Here is a 25,287-nt window from a genome sequence, read left to right as displayed (position 1 = left end):
CAGATTAGACTTCACTCGCGTTTAGGTCCATATCGAGAGAAAGATAAATAATCTGAATTCAGGGTGCAGTTTACTTTGACGCGGGGGTGAGCAGCAGAGGTGGGGAGAGGCGGGGCTATTGCCTCATCATTATTGCTGTAGATGTTGCACAAACAACTGTAGCATGGTCAATAGCGTCCGGAGCACGATAGCAACTCTGCGATCCGCCATTGTTGTTGTTGTTGGTGGCGAAACACTTCAGCAATGGCGCGGGGTAAGCGGAGGTGAGCAGAAGAGGCGGGGCTATTGCGCAATCACTATCAGTGATCTGAAAATGTTCGGATAGGGCGTACACACGGAGCCGTTTGACCCCCCAGAGAGTTGCGTATGCCTTTCTATCCACCTTGGGACCCGTTATCGTTTCCTCAGTCGTTTAGTGACGTATTCGGTCGTCCTCGTGTGGCCGAACGGTCTTATATAAATAAGTATTGTCTTATCACAAAGTATTTTGCAATCAGCGTGATTCAAATGTCATCCCAATTAAATGGAATAATTATAATCAACCAATAAACCTGGATAATTATGCCAGTAGCATGCTCCATATCATATCTATCTGGAAATCTAACTGTGATCTTTAACCTGACATTTTATGTGAATCACAATCAAATCTGCAATATTTACTGTGTTCACCATAACCGTATTGGACATCGGCTACAATATATATAGAAATCTCTCAGGGTGACAGACACTTGCGCTGGACAGAGAGACTATTATGTATCCTGGCTGAGCTTTAGGTACTCACATCTCTTAATGGAGCTGCGGTTTCCAGGCAATGTTTTTTGAACAGATGGTTGTCTGGGTGGGCAGGTTAGTGGCACGGCCTCCTGCTCTGTTCTCTGTCCTTGTGTCATGCAGTTATCATAAACCCTGATATTGATTCAAACTACTATGCAAGCAACCTGCCTCTTCGAACAGTGCATATGCGTACACATTTGAGCTGTTTCAAGGTCCCCTATTATACTGTTTTTCCTCAATATATTATAGTTCTCAGTTATATACAAAACATATCTCTGAAGTGTTTGGCTCCAAATTCCAAACAGATCACCCATTGAAGCATCCCCTAAACCCCTCTGTTTCAGCCCTGTTTCAAAAGTGCTGATTCTCTGTCTGTTACTTTAGATGAAAATAAGGAGCCTCTGATAGATATTTGGGTACAATGGTGCTCTAGGACAGGGGTTCCCAAACCTTTCAGCCCGCTACCCCCAACATAACAGTGCCAGAGACTGGCGACCCCTGTCAACGGTGGGGGTGCTATTGAATAAATTAATTATTTTAAGTTTTCCGCACTCTCGCGGGACTATCTCCGCAATGGAGCGAGCTGAAGTTTCACTTTCGATTGCATGATATAGCCCAGTGCAACACCTTCGTCACACATGTTGCCACTTGTTTGTAACATTTTCAGGCGATTTCTAATCTCTTCTAGAAAAACGAGGTGTTTTTTAGGATTTCAAGAAGCGTATAAAACAAACAATGGATGTATTTTATGAATATTTATCCATGCTGAAAGTAGATTTAGATGTTTTAAGAGTGAGATAGAGATTATTATCTAATATATGCATCCAATGAAGCATTGCATGAAGTCTGTTGATGATCAGAGGCTGTTGTTCGGGCTGCATAAACAATGATTGGTTAAGTGGTCCTTGGTATGAAAAAGCTTGAGAAACACTGCAGTGGATTGTCAACGGGGGAGACTCGCTGCGGGGAAGTTATACAGATGGCCAGTCCGCCCCTGAAAAATGTCTATGCACACGTTATTATTAATAATAAAAAAAAATTAAATTGATTAAAAAAAAGAATTATTATTTTGGAATCATCTCGCGACCCCCACTTTGGGAACCCCTGCACTAGGAGGAGATTCAGGTGAAAAGGTGGGGGGGGGGATACCTTGGTTGGTTATTGGCTAATGGTTACACAACCCAAAAAAACATTATGACATCATAAAGTGGTCAAAATCTGATCAGCTCATTTTCAGACAGGTTCTTATAAATGGATCAGGAGAAAAAGTGAGCCAATCTTTTTTCCTGAAACTTTCAGAATCTCTTAACACATAGGGACACATGTTGATGTATAAAAGATGTGGAAAAAGTGGATTTTGCATAATAGGTGACCTTTAAATCTCCCATCCAGACTCTTTTCTGGTGTATTCACTGTTTTTATACCTTGTGCATTTGATAACTCAGTAGAAAGGAAAATCTCCTTTTCTCCCTTAACGATACTTATTTATGCCTTTGACATAACAGTAATCTCTATAATATTCATGTTCAATACATCCATTTCATATTTTTGTGTGTATTTACCCTGACCGTTACACTCACTGAGCACGTTTTTTTAAATGTCTGAGGACATTATGCTGTGCCAAGTGTGTCCCCATTTAATGAGCAATGTTAAAAACAACAAGGTCCAAAGCCAAGAGCAGCCATTTACGCTTGAACGGCTGGGATAATTGAAAATATATCTGATAAAGTCTTTTTCCGTTTGATGGACAGCTGCTGTCCACTCCAGTGGATGTGCTAAACTCTATGTTCTGCCTTTATTTACATTCACTCACTTTGTATGTTTGATTACCAAGGATAATGTCATGCTATTACATAGTATCCCAAATCTATATAAGTTAATTTGCATGATTTTCTGTTAAGAGTAAAAGCAAACAGGAAGACTTTGTGATGTAATAATACATGCATGAAAAGCACATAAAGTATATACAATGTAATGGATGGAGTTGTAGAAATAACATCATGTACTATGGTACAATAATAATATACATTGTACATAAAACCATTTTGTAACATGAATTATATCAAATGTCTTATTTAAAAATTCGATCTAACCTTGTCAATTTTACAATGACTAAAACATATAGGCCATAACTCACAGTAACCTTGCAGACACTTAAAGTGCACATGTGTTGGACCTGATAAGACTTTCGTTTTATGGCTCAACAATCGTGACTTTCCAGCAGTGACACTCTTGGAGGTCTCTTTGAGCTTTTATCGCACCTCAGTGCATCAGTGACAGAGAAAGTGAACAGTATTTATAGATCACAGCCGGCAGGAGAATCCTCCAGACGTCAGGCATTGTAGCGGAAAGTAAACCGGATCCACTTTGTATGCGAAGCGGTCTCCTTTGTGATTACAAATGGAGTGTTGGCAACAGACAAGTATATGCAAACTACATGTGTCCTACTGTAAATACCATACACATACAGAGGGATGTTTGCCAGACCGGATATACAGTGCAGATGCCTTTTCTTACTACGTGTTCTTTTTATAATTTTACAGCAAACCAGCAACAACGAGGTTGCAACTACAGACATAGCACTTAATGCTGTGTCATCATTTCTAAGGTTTCATTGTTCGCTCCCTCAGTGGTGAATGACTGTCTGCTCATTACTGTTGTCATCTTCACAACAACATCATCTAACAACCGTACAAGATGTTAATTATGAGACGAGATGTCCTTACTCTCACCTTTTCTGTCTGATGACAACAATTATGTTATATTAACATCATGCTGCTGAGTTAGGACTCAAAGCAGCTCTCAACTGATTAACTTGGGGGACAATCTAAAATCTTTCAAACTACTATCTTTCAATAAAACTTAGAGGCGAGATGAGCTGAGGTTCAAGTCACCGACAAAGATTCAAGAGGCAGCAGCGAATACAGGAAATTGAAAAAGAGTTGAGGTCAATTCTGTACTGTCTGAAAGAGCAATAGATAATTCGATTTAGTCGTGCAAAACATCTGCAGGTCGAGGTATAATTGTATCTCTGCCTGCACAGACAGGTAGGGTCGTGTAGAAGTATTAAATACTTTTTTGACAGCAGGATTTGTTTTAGCTGCAGGGCTCATGCAGGACGCCTTCTTGTGACTGTGAGTGCTGAATGTAAATGTGAACATTTCAAATGCAGTACATCTGTAGTAGCAAAGTAAGGTGAGGTAGAAATGTGTGGGACCTGTGGTGATGATGATGTTGGTATTCTCAACAGGGGCAATACAGTATGGCCCTGTGGCATCATGATTCATTATAATGTATTTCAGACTAATTCAGTTGACAATTGAAATTGAATGAAGTAAGAGTATATAATGTCACACCTATTTGCAATTTTGCAAAAGCCTTAATAATAATACATTTTATTTATAAGCGCACTTTTTATTTGCGTAAACAAAACTCCAAGTGCTTGTTCTTGTGATGATTCATAAAGGTGTATATGAAGGAGGTTTTCAGTGTTACTTCTCAAGCATTCACACACTAGTAAATCCATAGTCTTGAATGTGTCCCTAGTTGACTCTTATAGATGTCAGAATGTATTTTGAGGCTTATAGTCAGTCAGAAACATCAACTTTAAGTGTTCCTCCTCACAATTTAATGGTATTTTTTACAGCCCATATTATCTTTTCTAAATCTGTATTATACTTTTGTTGCAATGCTGAGAGTCTCTTAATATCTCAGTTGTAGAGCATAATTAAGTTTGAAGCCCCTGGTTAATATGATTCATGTTTTCCACATTCAATCGAAGCGCAGCATTAAAGTGAGCCGGGCCTAATAAGGCCTAACCAAACCGAGCGAGGCCGAGCGAGGCCTGCAGTGGAAACGCGCCATAAGTGGCCCTTTGATAAGAAATCCATTTAGGGACCACACAAAACCCCACCATTTGTATGTACCTTTAAGTGGGAAACGTCGATAACAGCAAGTGATACGGTTGAATTACTTAATTTAAGATTGTTCATATGCATTTTTCCGTTGCTGTTTTGAGACAAAACCCTCTGTAAATATTTAGGCGAGTCATGTTCCTGTAACTTTGGAGACTGGAGACTGCCGTTGTGCTGCTCCTCCCTTAAGTTCCTGTGGTGCAAAGATACCTCTTCATCTACCTCCTGCTGTATTAACTCTATTACAGTTTATTGTACAATGTCAAAGTCGTTAAAGTGAGGAGTAATCTTTGCAGAGAACTGGACAATGGTTGTTTGTCTCTCTCAGTGCCGGTGCATGCCTTTCTTCAAGGAGAACTAAGGAGACTCCTGTTTATCATGAACCCTTTATATTTTTCTAGTATCTTCTCCATTATATACTAATGATGCAGACAAGTTATGTTTTAGGTACTTTCTGTCCTTCCAAAGCACATTCACAGAGACTGCAGGTGGCTCAGTTAGGACGTGAGAAAGTAAACAGACAGAGCCTTTGTAACAGTGTTTGATCCCAAATGCAGCACACATGAAAACATGGGACAGTTCGTAATGATGTGTAACTTACTGTAAAGCCTCGCAGGGCAGGTAATGAGCACGGATCTATAAAGTTCAAGCAGACAAAGCAGGGAACTGGCAGAACGTTGGTAAACAAGTAGGTAGTGTCACCAAGGATTCAGAAGCAGATCTCAAGGTGGGGGACAGAAGGCTGGTGGGTTTACCAGGAGTCAGACGAGTAAGGCAGGTCAGAGGCAAGCAGCGTCAGAAACTGGAAGTCAGTCCGGATTAAAATGTTTGAGAGTCTTGCATGAACAGCAAAGAACAATCTGGCAGTTAGTGTGTGAGCATGAGAGGCTTAAATACTGGCTTGTTTGGAGATGAAATCCAGCTGTTGATGAGGTGGGAGTGGATGGCAGGTGGGGTGAGGTGGAGGTAGTAAAGTACTGGGGAGCATCAGGTAAGGAGAGACAGCCTCAACACATCTGTATTTTTAGAAAGCACAGGAAAAAAGTGACACTAATACTGGCTATAAATATGAACTTTGACACAAACGTAATATTTACCCTGCCGTTTTGAAAAAAGTCCTGCAAGCAAAATAACTGTTGAAAAGGACAAGAATCTTGAGTGCTATTGTACCAACAAATAAATACCAATTGTATTACTCTATGAATATGATATTTAAGAGATTCAAAGTACACTAACAGTTAATTCATTAAAAGGCATTTACTGTATGCGTTGCATCCCCTGTGTTTTCTTCTAATCACTATTTGGCAGAAAAGTCTTTTTTCTCATGAGTCGTTAACCCCTGGTGAGCTTCTTTTTAAATAGAATTTGCAGGCTCGGGGTATCAAGCTGATGCACAACAGAGGTATCTTTCCTCCAAATGTAATGCTGGTCTCCACAGACTTGTCCTGGCTCAAAGCTATTGTTTGGGATTTCCCCAATTATTAGGTGAGTGGGCTTCAATAGCTTGTTTGTCCCTGCTAGTGACACAAACACTGCCAGCGTTCAGCTTTTTGGCATAAGCTCTTTTCCTGGATGGCTTTTATGGACAACAACCAGCATCTGTTGGTCAGTCAGAAAGGTCAGCATGATCTGACTGTCTCATGTTCTGTTTTAGCTCACTTGGAAGGTCAGCAGACTTTCAAGTCCTGGGTTTAGATCTCAGGCATGGAAAAAGGGGCTCTTTGATGTTTGGGACACATGGATTGAAGCTCGTCACAAACTGTGTACTAGCTCCTTAAAATACAAGTCACAGAGAGTCATTCATTGGGATTGGGCCAGAAAGTCAACTGTGAGCTGAGAAAGATGAGGAGGACACCGGATGATGAGAGAGAGACGATGTTGATAATCAGTAGGTCAAACAAGCTAAAACAAACTGCTCTACATTGCATAACTAAGTATCATCAACATGCCTGTTTGCTCTCCAATAATCTGCTGGCATCTGTTGGTCTAACCTGCCAGGAAATCAATATGTCATTCTTGGATTGCCACATGTCATTATCACTTTTGATTTAGTAAACTTAATAGGGGATTTTCTGTAATATACTTGTGATTCGCTTTCCCCCACTTTGGCCTCAAGGGATACAATCCTCCAATATTTATAATTCAAAATTCACTGAAGGGCGTGAAATATATTATTTTCCAACATACTAAAACAAAATGCTTCTTCTGTGGTCCGCCAGAATCCTATTCAAGATGACAAAGCACCTTTCACTGGGGGTTTAAGGAATGCACATTATCAAAAACGTCAAGGAGATAATACTTGATCCAGACAAGGCGAGAAACACACTCACGATTCAATGCACATTTCTTTGGACCATCCTCAAACAACAGAAAGTGCAGCCTCCATCAGATTTGAAACAAGACAGGACAAAAAAATGTTTGTTAATAATTTAGGCTTAAAGATAGCTTCGGTATTGCAAATTTGCAGGCAACACAAATATAATTTGTTATCTTTGTGTCACAATCTTATGAAGGACCCAAATGCAGCACTCGAGAAACCACGGAGTATTGGTAATGTACTTTATTGGTAATAATACCAGAGCAGAGGAATACCGGATGATGTACAGGCAAACGGACCGGAGGACAGTGGGCAGAAGGTGAGTCAGGGCCGGGCAGAGGGTCAGGGAGCAGGCGAGGCTGTCAGCGTAGGTACAGGCTGGGTCAGACAGCAGGCAAGGCAGGCTAGTCCAAGGACAGGCAGGATCAGGGATCAGGCAGAGCAGGCAGGTCGGGGACAGGCAGGATCAGGGATCAGGCAGAGCAGGCAGGTCGGGGACAGGCAGGGTCGGAAACCGGGTAGGCAATCTGATGACAAACGCGTGAAAGACTAGCATAAGGCAAAGTACGATCTGGCAACGGATGTGTGTCTGGTGAGGGTTTAAATACTGGCAGTGAAGCTATGGGTGCAGAAGAGAAAGAGAGTGAGCAAAAACGTGGGTGTGCTTAACAGGTGAGACAGGTGAATGGAAAACTACTGGTGAAAGATGGAGCAGACTGTGACACTTTGTGTGACTGTAATTGTTCATTTTGATATCCATGTCCAACATCCTTCCAACACATATAGCAAATGAATTGTTTCCTATTGGTTCAGCCTATTAGAGCACATGTTTCATTGTGGTTACACCCGGAGCATGTTTTTTACCCTTGACTTGACTCTGAACACTGACTCAGTGTTACAGTCAATGCCATTATCTCAAAGGCAACAGCTGCTCTTAAAGGAATGGTCCACTCATTAGATAATTAATCAAAACTTCAGTATTTAGTGAAACATTATGTTTAAACCATACCCTGAAGAAATCAGCGATATTCCCCGGTAAATAATGATTTTATAGCTCTTTTTTATCAAGACCTGTATATTCCGTCTGGCCGCCGCCATTTTTGCCATTTTCAGTAGTCACGTGATGGTCGTGACGTCATCCATGCGTTCACTTTGTCAACACACGGAAACATGGCGGAGTATTTGAGTTCGGACTCGTCAGCAGAGGAAGAAGTTTTGACCAATGTGAAGAGATTGGATGGGGGAATTCATCCATACATATCAGTATGACAATACGACACCCTCTGTCCTTAGACCCTCACACCGTACAAGGAAAAACTTCCGAAGAAAACCCCCAGTTTAAAGGGAACATGGAGAAACCTCAGGGAGAGCAGCAGAGGAGGGATCCCTCTCCCAGGACGGACAGACGTGCAATAGATGCCGTGTGTAAATTGAAAAGATAATACATTTGCAACATAGGTAGTCCAGATGTTTGGAAATGCATGTGTGTGTAATAGGAAGATGATATAAGATACTATATGTATGCATGTAGTACCACCCTTGCTAGCGATTCCCTCTCTAGTTTAGCATACTCAGCTTCGTTGTCCCTGGCCATAGAATCACGATTTTATGGGGCCGGAAAAAACTGGGGGGAAATACACACTAGCCGGTACTACGCTATATGGAAAGGCCACCAAAAACTGTCTTGGCCTGGACGCTAAAGGACGTTAAAACGGGGCTAGCCGCTGCAATGGAAATGCGCTATAACATACCTTATTCTTCCGAGCACTACTTCTGCTCCTCCGTCGCTTCACACTTGCAGAGGGCGATTTCTCAACTGGCCGAACTGGTGTCCTGGTCGGTGATGACACCAGAAAGACCGATGGTACTGCATCTCCATTAAGTAATGGTTGTTCCATAAATCCCATGTTATGTTTTATCATACTCTCAGAGTAGTCGTCCGGAAATTTGAAATGTTCGCTGCATACATGAGCCTGTGAATCTTTCGGTTCGGGCCGGCCACATTTCGCTAGCCACTGCCTCTGAATGTACTTCTTATGCTTACCTTTTGGCAACAGATGGAACCGAGCATTCCGTGGATTGTTCCTATCAGAATTGTGGCAATATTTCGCGATACAGTGAGGCATATTTGAAGAGAGAAACTACAGTAAATAACATGGAGATCAACGTGTCAATGGAGGCGCCCACAGTGTTGATGTTATTTCGGTATATAATCAGTTTAAAATCACTGATAATGTCATTGGATTAAAAAAAAAAAAAAAGAGACTGGCAGAGACTGGTCTGTTTTATCGGATGATAATTATTTAAAAATGAGTGTCATGAGCATACCATTCCTTTAAATATTGTGACACGTTGGTCATAAAAGAGGTACTTCAATCAATATGTTACAGTACATTATATTCTTGGTGACTTGAGCAATATGTTTTGGTATTTCGGTAAATGCTCTGAAACTGTTCATTCTCTATCAGCAGAATGAACCCTTAGGAATGTAGTCATGTATGCCTTGACTACCTGATGCTGCAGGGAAATCAAACAAAAAAAAGGAAATCCTAATTACATGCTGTACAAGGATTTTCACGGCCTGGCCCTGACTTCAGATAACCGAGCTGTTGCACCTTTAATGCAGCAAGGGTACTTAGATTCAAGGTCTTACAGTAGAACAAGTAGAAGTCTGTTACCAGCTGTTGTGTTGTTTATGTATGTTTGTCCAGGTTAAGAGGATTGACTTACTATGACATGCACAATTTGACATGATAGTGCCAAATAATTAAAATATGCCTTTGCAAAGCTTTTACGACTTATATAAAGGGTTGAAGGGATCCGTTTTTGCTGAGACTGTAACAGAGACATATTTTGAAGGCTGTGTACTTTAACGAACTATATGGTGTTCAAATGACATGTCAGCCTCCTGCATTGCATTTTAAATTACCTTTTAATATGGGCCCATAGGAAATAAAGTGTTAGCAGAACTAAGTTTTGGGGTAAATTATGTAAAAAAGCAATCGTGATAGGGAAGGGTGGGTGATATAGAGAGTAAATAGAGTCACGACTTTGTTTATGGACTTTTAGGAGGGTCAATTATTGTAATTATTTCTTTAAAAAACAGAAGATGAATACATATGAGATTATAATGAAGTGTACTTTTTCAGAAAAGAGAAAGTTGGTTCCCAAGTGGTTGCATTCATGTTTTTTATATTTATATTTACACCTAAGGCTGTGAAAACAACAGCCAATGCTCAGCTGGCACATTGTTATTATTGGTTACCGGCACCAGAGGTCGTGACATTGAATCTAGGGTGATGCTGAAGGAAGATAACAAAAGTTAAGCGGCACTCCTGGCTGTCATTTAGAAGAATAGGCTGTGTCTGGTATGTCACGGGGGCGTAGCTGGAAATTCTGGGCCCCATGAAAGAATCTATTTGTGGGCCCCCAATCCATGCGAGTGCGCGTTAATATGGTTTTTACCTATACATTCGGAACAGCAGTTCAGCACCTGAACTGTTGGTGGGTGAGCCTAGTAAAGGATGTCGCATTGCGTTCATCGTCAATGAATGGACCAATGCAATAGTCTACCAAAGAACCTTGAGTCGCACTAGCTAGGCATATTTTCCCCTATTCTTGTGACAATGTTTTCTAATACTCAACATACAAAAGCTGTTACTTGTCCTGTCTCTCTGTAATCCCATCTCCAACACAAATAGTCTACTCAAGCACACTATTAGGTTGACAGACACTTACATTTTGATGTGCTCTGTAGTATACAATCGTTCCCTGCTTGGATATACCTTTTACGAAGCAGATTTTGTAAGTAATTCGAGGAGGCGCGAGTGACAAGTGTTGAGCTATTGGTGGGGACAATTCAGGATTCTTGGATACTGGTGGGGTCATGACCTTGCGTCCACCCCCTAAACGACATGATGAAACCCAACCTCGAAAACCCTGTTGAAGTTAATGAACTGTAATGGACTGCAAGAAATCAACATGCACTGACTATCAACTTTATCTTCTGTCTATTTAATTGAAATGTACACCCAATACAGGAATGAACAAACAAAAAATCTCAACATTCTTTGACTTATTAAATTAAGATTTGAACAACACAAGGACAAAAGTATAAATTAACTGAATATTTGAACACAATTATAAAACAATAAACTCTCAGGACATGAACACACTTACAGCAAACAATGAAAAATGTAGTGCTAGAGGACTATGCATCAGATAGTAATTGTTCACAATGTGGGCTGTAGCCTGTCAGCTTACTATAGGGAAACATCCAACAATCCTGTCATAGACTGGATTTTTATCCCTAAATCCCGAACTGCAATCGCCGGACCTTCTTGATGGCAAAATCTTTTACGAGCTCTTTGAAATCAAGTGACAGAGCCAGCTTGCTTTCAATCGATAACATTGCAAGGCTGTTCAACCTCTCTTGCGACATGATAGATCTTAAATAGCTCTTGATAAGTTTCAACTTACTAAATGATCTTTCACCACCAGCTACGGTAACTGGGAGCATCAAGAAAATTCTGAGGGCAATGCAAACGTCTCCAAAAATGCTCTGGAGTTCCATCTTGTATATTGCATTCAGTAGATCAAGAGAGCTACAATCAGGGGGGAAAGTGGCAGAAAATATTTTATTGAGATGCCTTATCTCACTCTCAAACTGATCTGTGAGATCCTGTGAGTATTTCTCCCTCAGTGGCTGACACACAGAAGCCATGACACTGTCACTCAACTTCCCAATTTTAAGTATGGCAGCAAATTCTTCAACAATATTTGCTGTTGTTTGGAACCGAGTGTCCATGTCACTTATGATCTGGTCCATGGCAGTGAAAAACACAGTGTTACGGAATGTTGTTTCTGGCCTATCCTCCTGACCTGTTCCTTCAGCAGTTTCATCCTGAAACCTCTTCCTCCTCCTCTCACGGCAAAGTTCTTTTTTGAAATGAGGTGGAACCTCCATTTCCTTAGCTACCATTGATGCCTCAGACAGAATAGCATCCCATCCATTTCTGAGAGTCTGCATCTCATCTCTTAGTGCAGCAACATTACCTACCTCCACCTCTATTGAGATGTTCCCTGACTGGAGTATCACATTTCTGTCATCAATAGATTGCAATACTTTCACCCAAATGGTGAGAAGGACAATGGCATCAAATGACATGAGGTAGTTCCTCAGACCAACAGCTTCAGATCTGGCCTCACCTGTGAGACTGCATGAGCTCAGTATGGTAGCAAGGGCTTCAATGACACCAGGTAGGTGCTTTGCTACAGGTTTCACAGCATCAATTCTCGTACTCCAGCGAGTGTCAGATAGCCTATGTACAGGCTTTTTGTATATAGACCAACGAGATGGACTGGCACTTACAAATGTGTAGAGGCGGTTAATGTAACCAAAAAAGTTGGACACTTCAGGGCTCGATTCTGCAGCATGCACGCCTACCAGATTCAACGTGTGGGAGGCACAAGGTGAGAAAGTAGCAAGATTATTCTTTTTCAGTATTTGGGCTTGGACTCCCTTGATTTTCCCTGACATATTCGCCCCATTATCATACCCTTGCCCCCTGCAATCACTCATGTCTATCCCTAGATCCAGAAGCACACTCTCCATCATGCCTGCTATTTCACATCCTGTTTTTCCGTTGAAATCTTTGAATTCAATAAATCTGTCAGTGATCTCCCATTCGCCTGTGTCTTCATTATAATGTACATATCTTATGAGCACAACATTTTGCTCGGTGTGGGAAATGTCAGGCGTTGCATCACAAATGATTCCATAGTATATGGCATCCTCCCTTTCCGTCAGAATGGTTTTTAAAACCTTTCCCCCACACAATTCAATAAACTCGTTCTGGATGTCTGGGCTCAGATAATGAGTTAGCTGGCTTCCTTTTTTGGATGTCCTGATTTTGTCTAAGTGGTCTTTCAAGAGTGGATCATATCGTGACAAAAGTTCTAGCGTACCTACAACATTTCCATTGTGGACATCGCCCAAAGCATGCGTTTTACCTCGGAAAGCTAAACTCCTCGTTGCCAAGTGCAGAGTGACATGGAGCATGTTTTTTAGGAGTCTCTGCAAGATAGCTTTGTTTTTCTCAATTTCAGACTGTAGCTCTCTCTGCAACTGATGATCAACGCCACATGCAGTCATAACCGAACACTGTAGGTGTTTCCATCGCAAATAACAGTCCCTGTGATTCCTACTTGTTTCATGGCTTGGGAATTTATCATACATGCGACGCCACTCAACGTCACACATCTTGTATCCCTCGGCACTACTCAAAGCACTAAGAGAGGGTATTTTTTGATCCTTGGAGAAAAGAACACATGGTATGCAGAACAGTGCATTTGCACTTTCACTGTGAATCAACCAGTCCCTTTTCACTTTTCCCCTACCCTTATCTGCTTTGGTGTATTTCAAGTAATCTGGAAATCTCTTTCCCTTTGAATCATGTGGAAATTCTTGATCTGTTTCTCGCATTGCTAATTTCTTTACAATAGTTGCCCTGTCCTTGTCACTCATCCTAGCTGGGAACAACCCTGGGTCAAGTGATAGCAGATCTTCTACCTCAGACACCACTACAGGTGGCTCAGTATCTGTGGCATCCTGTGTCGGAGCTTCACTTTGTCCCTGACATTGACTGTCCATAGCTGCTTCCTCCTCATCTGTGCTGCTTTCATTGTCCTCGACCTCTTCTTGTACTGGTACTTCTGCCTCTTCACCTCTGCTCTCCTCGTTGGCTGCCTTGCTCGAGGGCCCTGGCTCTAGAGTATCCATAGTGTACATAATTTATAAAATGCCCTATAATAGTAATAACACAGTACAGCTCGAGCTATCTCTTAATTGTTATAATAATAATAATAATAATAATAATAATAATAATAATAATAATAATAATAATAATAATAATAATCATTTGTATAGATATTTTCTAATTGCTCAAATCTAGCTATAGCTACTGTAACAACCTCAATTTAATGTGCCAGTGGTCAATGGTATTGCAATTACTGGAAGAACTAGAGTAACTAAATGTGAATATTACCTAAAGTTGTATTCAATCCATGGTAAGCATATTTAAAATCTGTCTGTTAACCCCAAGCCCTGCTGCTTTACCTCCCTCTCCTTCAACTGGGAGCTGGCCTGAGGGAAGGGGTACTGATCCTGAAGCCGCATCTGTGCATTAGAGCAGATGTGATTAGCATGTAACATTATACAGGTTATGTTAGCTAGCCATAGCAAAAGGGCATAGCTGCTGGATACAAATGCACGGGGCTAATCTACACTCATCTAATTTTTGATAGCAACAGGTAGCTAACGTCAGCCACAAAATGTTGGCCAAGCTGTTATGGGCTTCAAAACAAGTTCTGTGAATAAATACCTTTCTTGTGAACATACTTGGTGACTAGCTGTCGACCTATTTTATTATTTTCCTCTTGCTGATGTTTTTTCTTTCGTTTCTGAGCTCCTGATTCATGAGCTGTAGAGGACATTTTCCTGTCAGTCTGTTCAAGCTGCAAGCTGCTGGTGCGCTGCTGTGCCGCCTAATTATAGTTGAAAGTGGGGGTGCAAGATTAGTAACTGGCAGGCAAGGGGTGGTTTGGAGTGGGTCAGGCACGACCACCTCCATGGCAGAATTTTTTTAATTTAATGAACACCTGTACGTGCAATTTCCTGCAATATAGAGCACAGAACTGTCTCAAAATCCTATGGGATCCCAAAGGATTCATATAGGGTTCCAAAAACATATAGAGATTCCTATAGCATTTTTTGACTAGGGATGTTATCCTACACTTTAAGCTGTCTGATATCCCATTACCTGTAACTCTTGGGTCTCTTTCTCACTTCCTCTGCCTCCTCCCTGAGTCTGCACAGTCACCACATCATTCTACATTAAGGAGAGCAATACACTTATGAGTACACTGAACTGGTTTGAATACACAATCTGTATGCTACTCTGTAAAGAAAGGGAGAGAGGGGGGAATATATTATCCAAGTATTTGTGTCTTAATTTGTTATGTTATCCTACACTTTAAGCTGACTGATATTTCCATTACCTGTAACTCTTGTGTCTCTTTCTCTCCTTCTCTGCCTCCTCCCTGAGTCTGCACTGTCACCACCACATCATTCTACACAGGAGAGCAATACACGTATGAATACACTGAACTGGGTTGAATACATGATTTTTTTTGTTTGTTCTACCTGGTTGGCTGGCTACACACACACACACACACACACACACACACACACACACACACACACACACACACACACACACACACACACACACACACACACACACACACACACAGTGTGCAGGTTAGTTACAGTAGGAGATGGGCTTCTATATTATCTTCTATCATTCTATAATTCATTCTTCTTTTATTTTCATTTCAGGTAGTTGTACCTTAAGAGAATTGAAGGCTGGCATCTGTAAATGCAGATAGATATAAGTACTTTATTCTTATTTTATTATCATTATCATTATTTTCTTTCCAATTAAATGAAATCAGAAAATAAGTGGTATATGATGGAAAACATGAAAGTCAATGCTTGAAGGAAAATGGACTTCGGAAATCAGTTTTATATTTTTTATTTACTGTTCTGTAAAATTCTTGTCGAATGTAATGTTTTATGTTTTGTGTGGACCCCAGGAAGACTAGTTGTTGTCATGCAACAGCTAATGGGGATCCTAATAAACTCAAACTCTAATGGGCTTCGATCTACCAGGTAGCTAGCTAGTCAAACACACACACTGGTTGATGTTACTAGCAAGAGCAAACCGCTAGCTAACATAAAGAGTGACCTGTAATTCAATGCAGCGAAAATGAAGAGAAGGTGATGATTATAAATGTGTATTATTGTATTGAGTGGTAGAAGTAAAGACATGTCTAACATATTCTTTGTTTGAACAACTTACTGAAAAGGTCTGCCACCAATGACAAACTGGTCGCGGTGATTTACACTCAACCTGAACCTACTAGTGATGTGTCGGTCGCGAACGAGCCGGCTCTTTTAAGTGAACGACGGGAGCGCCCGCGAACCTATGTCCACACAGCAGCTTCAGAAGAAACTTCCACCGCTTCCAACGCTTCTCTGCCCATTGACTTTGAATGGGGATGACGTCACTTTGCCTCGCGGCCCGTCTACACTACAGACATCAAAAAATCTTGAAGCTGGGCGTGTCTGAGGCTTGGCGATTTCTCGCGGCCAAGGCGACCAACAACCAATCAGGAATCTCCCGCCCGCCCCCGGCATACAAAGCAATAGCAATGTTAAAACGAAGTAAACTGGATATAAAATCCCCAAACAGGCGAAAACCTACCAGTTTCATCCACTGTCTCTGCCACCTCCCTCCATGCCTGGCTCCTCCGGTTTGTATCCCGGTAGATGAACACAACAGAGACTGATCATACAGCACCAGGTGATTCACTACCGCTCAATTTTTTTGAATATGAGGAAATGACATGCGTAGTCTCTCCCAGCATACACGCGGTTTGATTGGCGAGCCCTTGTACTGTCAGATTTGCATACGCGGGATTTGATTGGCTGATGCCAAGCATCGAGCCTCAAAAGTTGAACATTGTTCAACTTTTGATGCCGATAGATGCTCGTGATGCTTGCAAAGCCATGCTCCCCACAATGCAGTTCGGCGAAGATTCAAAATCAACTACGTCACCCCATTCAAGTGAATGGGCGAAGCGTTGAAAGCATTTTTCGATGCCTGTAGTGTAGACGGGCCGTCGCTTTTCGCCGAAATGCATTGTGGGGGAGCGAAGCGAAGATTTCCAGGATGTCCAGGATCTCCAGGATTCAAAAGTTGAGCAATGTTCAACTTTTGAAGCTGAGCTGGAAGCGCCAGCCAATCAAACACGTTTATGCAAATCTGACAGTAGAAGCGCTAGCCAATCAAACCACGTGTAAGCAGGGAGAACCAGACCGCAGTTCATTTCCTCATATTCCAAACGAGAAATTACGGTAGCAAATCACCCGGTTCTTTACGACCAGAACTATTAACGGGATACAAACCGGAGGAACCAGGCATGGAGGGAGGTGGCAGAGACAGTGGGTGAAACTGGTAGGTTTTCGCCTGTTTGGGGAGTTTATATATATATATATATTGCTCGCATAAAATCCCCGGGGTTTTTTGCTTTGTATGTCGGGGGCGGGAGATTCATGTGATTGGTTGTTGGTCGTATTGCTCGCAAAAAATCCCCAAGCTGTCAGACACGCCCAGCTCCAAGATTTTCAAGATTTTTGAAAAGCTGCTGTGTGGACGTAATGGAATAATCCACGAGCTCAGCCAATTAACCTAGCGATGCGAACATGGTAGTCCAGGAATGTTGTTGTAGCTGGAGTTGGCTGATAAACGCTGCTAGCCAATGTTGATTCGATGGTCAACTCTGTTCCCAGATAGTAAAACCTCTCACAAATACCGCGTATATAACGCAAATACCTCGGATTTAGTGATGTATTAAGACATATGACAAAACATGACATAAAACAAGCATACAGCACTGTTTAGAATCCATTTGGTCTGGTTTAGCGTAACCATGTAGGCGGCCATCTTTCACTTCTGTTGACAATATGCAGCTACCCAATTGGTGTAGCACGATCACGTGACGAACCGTGGCACTACTTTTGACCAAGATATTATTACGCTTTGAAGGGACTAATTTAGCCAATAATTACGTGCCTAGAAGAATTGACAGGAATTTTAGCGACAAACTTTTTTTTGGTGGATAAGCATGACTCGTTCTTTTTTATGAACTAAAGATTATGTAGTTCCACTTCTGTGGAGCGGGATTTCTTTTCTAAAGGACTTTTCGAGGTTCACCTTGCGGCCTAATGGGCTGTATGATGTTTCGCTTTTAACCGTGGTGCCTCTCAGCCACCGTAGTGTCGTGTCAGGTGGGCGTGTCGTGTACCACCGTGTACTCCATGCGTGTACTGGCCGCGGCCGCAGCTAGACCATATTGCTGCTGTGGGTGGGAGGCAGTTGATCAAACCATTGTGAGCGAAATGCGGGGGGGGGTCACAATCTTTGGAAACTTAAAAACTCGCTATTAAGTGTCTATAATCAGCACAAGTTCTTTCATTGCGTATTATTAATTCGATTGAAATTACATACTTATGTTTACAGTAATATATTGGGGGGGACATATCATATTTTTCATATGATCAAAAAGTGGGGGTGCAAAAGCACACGTTTGCTCCCCCAAGGTCAATTGTGGGGATGCACCTGCTCCGCTTGCTCCATTGCTCAGGCGCCCATACCATGCAATGAATGAAGGGAGGGGTGCTCATTCTGTCAAACAGAGTAACAAGCACCTGTTTGTTTCTTTTGTGACGTTTTTTTTTAATACAGGCAATTATACTTTTGAGTCATCTACATTAACTTACTTTAGGATAATAATAATAATAATAATAATAATAATAATAATAAAACCATATTAATAAAAAGATAATAATAGTGTTCTCTGGGCCCCCCCCCCCCCCAGGGCTGGGCCCTTGGAATCATCCTAACCTCCCCCCCCCCCCCCCAGCTACGCCCCACACAGTGTCACTTGTTAAGTAGGACCTGAATGGCCTCTTGCAACACTTTCTTCTATGTTCCCACAGGGCTAGAGTCTGCCACTGTGGACTATGACTAGTAAACTAATCTCTGTCATTCATGTAAACAAGATGGATGGTCAGTGCTTGTCTACTTGTGGGCTTGAATGCAAATGACAGGTGGTGCTATCACATACTTGCATGCAAATTACCTTTCTCTCCGTGATACAAATGGAAAATAGCAAACTGATTGCATTTACATACCACCTTTCTACCTTACCAGACAAATCACTTTACTGTCATTAACACATGACACACACATTCATACACCAATGGAGCCATGGGAGGCAATGCCTGCCAATCAGGAGCCACTTCATTGTCTCTCTCAAAAACAAGGATGGGGGATCGAACTGCCAACCTTATGATTAAAGGACAATCCCTTCTAAATCCTAAAATATATAAAGTTCAAATTAAGATCCTATGAATATATTGGTGCAGGAGTAATATCCAAATGAATGTCGACTAAATAAAGAGATGTTTTAGCTTGTGTTGGCATTGGCATAAAATGACTGAGCTATGCTACAGCGCCAAGAGGCAGGACTGTCGATAATGTTGATACAACATTCAGGTATTTGTTCTTCTCAACCTTTCCTGCTTCTAGTATATCAGGCTAGCATCGTGCATATGTTGTATCATGTATATGTTGGTATACATTTAAAATCCTACTCGTACAGTTCTCCTAATTGCTTGTCTTGTTTCATCTAATAACACGTGACTACTGAGCATGCATTGAAGGTTCTTGTATATTCGAGGATCTACATAAAAAAGAGCCACAGAGGTGCTCTGCCTTTGATGTGAGACCGCTCTTTTTACCACTTCAAACGGAATACCGTGATGCAGGGTGAGGAAAGGTGCCAAATGGCAATGTCTATGGATTATTTACCAAAAGTTGTATTTCATTATAAACACAAGAACCTGCTCATTGCCTTCTGTCACAACCACTTGTGTTGTGGTTATGGTAATGTCGCTGTGAAGGTGCCTGAAGGTGTTAACCATAGACTGTATATTTGCACAACATTGTATCAATAAAAAAACAACATTTGATTATATAACAGGCCCGGTAACAGAATATTATAATGGTTGTATACTTTAGCCATCTTATTTATCTATTTTATTGCATGAAAAGGCTACTCCACTGTTGCTGAGCTGCACTTGGCACTGTGTACTTACATATATATCTGAATAGTGTGTAAATAATTAAACAAATCTATGTCAAGATAATTTCTTGTCAGATTAAGTGATGTTTTATTAATATGTCCCTCAGTTTGTGAAACACAGTCACGTATTGTGAAGCTGTGCAGCTAAATATGCCGCCTGTCTCTTTCTAACAGGAAATGGATTTCTATCCGCGGTGCTGAAATAACTACTACTGAAAACGACTCTCTCTCTCTGTGGCGCTGAAACATGAATTGACAGTCACTGTGTCTCTATATTCATGAAACAAACAAATGCAGACTCTCTCTGTCTGTCCGTCATTCTGAAGCCATCAGTAATTGTTAACAACAACCTTGATAAATACTTTAAAATGTCCGTATAGCTGTGTACAATAATTATTATAGACATTTGTTATAGTGCTTATAACTCTCAGTTCCAAGTCCATTTGTTCCTACTAAAACCCAGTATCAATAAAAGTGGCAAAGGTTCTTTATTAAAGGTGGGTTAGGTAATTTTGGAGAAACCAGCTCGAGTGCGCTAGAATTTGAAAATACACAGCTGGAAGAAATCTGCTACTTCTTTACAGAGCCCCTGGAAGGCTGACAGGCAGGTAGGCCATCCAGTTACTTTAGCCGGGCCGGCTAAAATGATTGGTCGTGCTTTTTACAGTACCACGGCTTCCACAGATGATGTTTTTTTATGGATTTTTTGTCAAAGCACTTAAGATATTCATTGCTATCTGGAGATTAAGAGCATTCCATGGAATATAACAAAAAGTGTATCTCGAGCCGGTTTCTCAAACTTCCCTACCCCACCTTTAAACAGTAGTAGATGCATTTTTAAGGATTATTCTCTAGTTTCAATTTTGGATTTGGTGCTGGGGCGTGCACTTCAGGCAGCAGGAGTGCTTATGAGGACATCTTCTAAACAAACCACAAAGGAACAGATAATTGATTTGTTTTAAATAGTTTAAAAAATAAACAATTGAGGTCTAAAACACAAGATTAACTATAGTAAATGAGGATTTTGATTCACAGATAAAACGTGTAAGCTTGCTCACATCACTGCTGCTCTTAGCATTTCAATTAATAAAATATTGTTTCGTATCCTTTTCATGCCTCTTACTATACTTTTTGTAACAAGACATTGTATTAGTACTGCTCCCTTTGCCGAAAGCATACACATATCAAATTAAGAGGGATTATTTGTTTTGAGCTGTGACTCTGAGTTAAATTGCCTTGAATTCTTTATTCCATACAAACATAATTATAAACAGCTTTAAGACACTCTAAATTCTTGAACAACAAACGTGAACCCATAATTCAAATCAACATTTTTAGCTGAGTCAACCCACTGTTGCTCACATAGTGAAATCGTAAGCAATGTCTCCTTCCTCTCAACATAACGTAACATTATTTCTGCCCTTTTTCTCCCAACAGAGATCCGTGAGGCGTTTAAAGTATTTGACCGAGATGGGAATGGCTTCATCTCAAAGCAGGAGTTGGGGATGGCCATGCGCTCGCTGGGCTACATGCCCAATGAGGTGGAGCTGGAGATTATCATCCAAAGACTCGATATAGATGGTATGTGTATCTCTCTTTCTCTCATCAAAAGCCTGTTGCATATAACCCAACACATATTCTATACAGTGACATCTTTGTATTTCCTATAGGTGACGGTCAAGTTGGCTTTGATGAATTTGTCACATTGCTTGGTCCTAAACTCTCTGCTGCTGGCATGCCGGATAAGTTCCACGGAGCAGACTTTGATTCAGTGTTTTGGAAGGTAATCATTGCCATCATTATCAGTGCTTTATAAGTGTACATGTGTCTGTTCTCTGTCCTCGTTTGAGTTAGTTCCCTTCTGGTTTTTCTGATACAAAGCCATCTGTTGCAATTCTAATTACAATACAGAAGTTTCTGATGTAAAATCTAATCATTTAAACAACATTATTCTTACATTACGGATGATGCTCCTCCGACTCACTCCAAAGCACATTTCCACACAGCCTTGACATACTGTATTGATCTAATGACATTACTATACTTGCAGTGTCTTCATATCCTTGCATTTAGTTACATAATCCAATAAATCAGTTCAACATGCGCTACCTTATATGCCACTATTAATTGATGTCCCACAGCTGATTTGCGTCACTGAGGTGTTCTGAGACAGAAGCTCTTCCGCTGCTAATTAGACCTTTCTTGGTGTTTTATGTGTCCCCAGTGTGACATGCAGAAACTGACGGTGGATGAGCTGAAGAGGCTGCTTTACGATACTTTCCGCGACCACCTCACTATGAAGGACATTGAGAACATCATCATGACAGAGGAGAGCCACCTGAACAGCCCAGAGTCCCACGTGGACATAGACAGTAAGTTGCATACACATTCTATTACCTACATTTTTTGTATTCTGTTGAGACTCTCAGACAAGCTAATGTTTTGTCTTTTAAATCTTTCCCCAGCAATCCCAACACAACAGGAAAAACACACATGTGTGCGTAAAAGCCTGATTTGTGCCTTCGCCATTGCATTCATCATCAGCGTCATGCTCATTGCAGCAAATCAAATGCTCCGCAGAGGAATGAAGTAAATACGACTCCAGCTGGATACAGAGATACTTAAGAACGGACAATGAGAAATCAAACATTAATCAAAACACTTGTATGGTTTTGTTGAATGTTTTCAACACACAGCTTCTCTCTGTAATAGGTGCAATGATGTCATTCAGTGGTTTTATATTGCCACAAATTGTAGCATAACCTGGTTAAAAAGAAAGAAAGGCATTCCAAGGGCTGATTAGTATCCTAAAACAGTAGGTTGTGAATCAGATTTCTGAAGACATTATATTGGAAAGCAGACTTTAGAAGTATGTGCTTAGTAATAGATGTGATGTGTCTGTGTTTATCAATCAATTAATGTTGTTGATGAGAAGTCTGCCGTTTGGAATGCACCCAATAATGAAATGACTAAGGATAGTAATAAAGCAATACGCATGTGTTGATGCGCTGCATATTAAGTAGCTTTAATTCACTCTCAGTGTAATTGTTTTTCTTTTAAGTATCTGTATTAGCAGTATTTCCAGTCCAGAGGTCCAACTCATGTCAAGAGTTAACACATCTTTACGAACCAGCTGTGACCTAAATCTTAACAAAGGAGAAGCCACATTAATTCAAAACACAAACTTACAAAAAAAATTACAATTATTTCTACAACTGTTTTAACCATGCTAGCTTCATAGCTAGTCGATAGTTCATCACTTTGGTCTAAACTGTATGGATGTCATTCTGAACAGACACTCATTGCTCCCAGGGAAACAATGCAACTGACTTAAGTAATCCCCTGATTTTCTCCGTGAAACCACCAGCAGATCTAAGTATTCTTTTGAAAAATCTCAACATCTACAGGATGATTTATCAAAAGATGTAGTAGAGACATCTATGGTTCCCAAAGGATGCACCCCCATGACTGTGACGATGCTCTGAGTGTGTCTCAGGATGAATTGTGGTGATTCACTGACATCTCATATCATAATGTTCAAATCAAGCTCAGCTGTACTTTGCGCTTTGTGCTACTATACATCAGCATGTTAGTATTGTCAGTATTGGCCCGTGATATTCAAAAACAAGTCAGGAAAATAGTATGTTTCTTCAAAGTTTCTATTGTGACATTGAGAAGCCCTACATTTGGAATAACTGGTGAACAGCACTGTTATCTGGAAAAGAGAGGGTTTGAAGGACATGTGGACACAGCCGGTAACCCTCCATTCAGCTGAGCGCAAAGGCCCTTTCTAAATAAATCACAGCAGACTAAAACATTTACTGGTTTGATTTGAAGCTGAGAGCTGAGCTCAGTGAGATGTATTGGCTGAGAAATTGAGATGAAAATGAAACAGCTGTTTCACAAAAAATTTAATAGATTTAAGAATCAAACTGAAGTGTTTCATCCTCGAAATCTGCCAGTGATACATGCACAAAGCTGCATATTTCCAATCTGTGCAATAGCATCCAAAAAGAGACATAATGAGTCACAGGAAAGACAAGTCTGAGCTAGCATCTGAGCTAGCAGCTGTAAATAGCGTTAACCATTACAAGTCAAATGTTTAGACAGAATGACACATGACGATAAAGGATAATCAGTTCACAACACTTGCATGTACATTAAAAGTATATTCTGTGTTCAATGTGTTTGAGATCAAATGTTGAACCCTGGTGTATGTATTGAAATAATTATGCAATTTGTATAGTAATCATTGCAAAGATCTCAGTATTTGACATTTTCCTGTAAATGTCGATTTTTGTGGACGTGCAGACCATATCAAAAATACTAAATACTTTGGAGTATGCTGTGAAGAATAATTTAACATATCATAAAAAATGTTGTTTTCTGGTTTTTACATGGACAACCAAAACAACATGTTTGAAGTATAACATGGTTATATTTTCTTACTTGGAAAAGTGATACATTAAATCTATGTGATTTTATTGAATGTAAGCATAATGTTTTTTATAAAACAAATAATACGAACAATTTCAGGTTTCTGATATAATTTCCAGGTTGACTGGACATTTAGATGCAAGAGTAATTGTGTGTCATACACTAACATTAAAATTTCTTATTTGGTAATATTCATTTTTCAAAATGTTTATCAAATTTCTGTTGAATTCAACAAGTTTTACAAATTGCTATATATATTTTTTTCTCTTTTTATCTTGAAGTTTATCAAAGCTATATCACGAGAGGAACGTACGAAACAGCGAGTATCATTCCGGCAATAAAACAGATATTTTATCTCAAATACAGTAGCTGTTTATGTATGAACTTCTAATATGACATCACATTACCTCTTTATGTGAACATCATGTAAGGTATGGATTTTGTGTGAATGTAAAATATAGTTATTGTGTCAAATATTGTCTTAAGAGATATAAGCAATTATGGTGTCCTATTCTGTATGTTACAGTGCTTTAATGATCAGATGTATGTGCACTCTGTTCAAGGATTATCTTTATTGTTATTACTTTGATTCAGACTGTAGTGTTCTGTTTGTGCCTTTGTCTTTGGAAGTAAGATCTGCACTCTCATGCCTTGACTTAGAGTAACTTTAGAAAACTTCTAAGAAGAAATGTAAGTCCATTTTACTAAATCATTGCTTAAGACAAACATGAATCTGATGTATTTTCTAACTGAAATGACTCATTAGTAATTAAATTACCAATAAGTATTGATGTATTAGCTTTCTCTCTTCCATGTTCTTGGTAAAGATCCCTCTCACTTCTGGTAAATGATTGTATCACCCTGCTGTTGACATTACTAGTAATTTAATGTTTAGAATACCAAGCGCTGTTTTATTTCTGTAACCTCTCATGTCGAGGTTACTGCATCAAATATACACTACTGTAAGTGTTGTCTGGATGCATGTATCCAATAAAAAACAAAGGCACTTAAAGGGGTTTGCTGTTTTTTTTCTGTGTACAAATGTGACCTTTGTTGCAAATAAAAAGGAACATA

The 25,287-nt window shown here is 40.3% G+C and overlaps 1 protein-coding gene across 1 annotated transcript in view; it reads left to right on the top strand.

Annotated features, from left to right (window-relative positions):
* Positions 1-25,210, top strand: part of cabp7b (calcium binding protein 7b) — a 30,733-nt gene extending 5,523 nt beyond the window's left edge. Inside the window, exons 2-5 of the mRNA XM_034095812.2 lie at positions 21,214-21,357; positions 21,447-21,559; positions 22,001-22,148; positions 22,242-25,210. Of these exons, the coding sequence (XP_033951703.1) occupies positions 21,214-21,357; positions 21,447-21,559; positions 22,001-22,148; positions 22,242-22,369 (533 nt within the window). The 3' untranslated portion in view covers positions 22,370-25,210. The remainder of the gene's footprint in view (positions 1-21,213; positions 21,358-21,446; positions 21,560-22,000; positions 22,149-22,241) is intronic.
* Positions 25,211-25,287: the final 77 nt, after the last annotated feature.

This window comes from Pseudochaenichthys georgianus, chromosome 12 (genome assembly GCF_902827115.2).
Source record: "Pseudochaenichthys georgianus chromosome 12, fPseGeo1.2, whole genome shotgun sequence".
Classification (NCBI taxonomy): Eukaryota; Metazoa; Chordata; class Actinopteri; order Perciformes; family Channichthyidae; genus Pseudochaenichthys; species Pseudochaenichthys georgianus.
The sequence above is the reverse complement of the archived record's forward strand: the minus strand, read 5'-3'. Positions and strand labels throughout refer to the sequence as shown.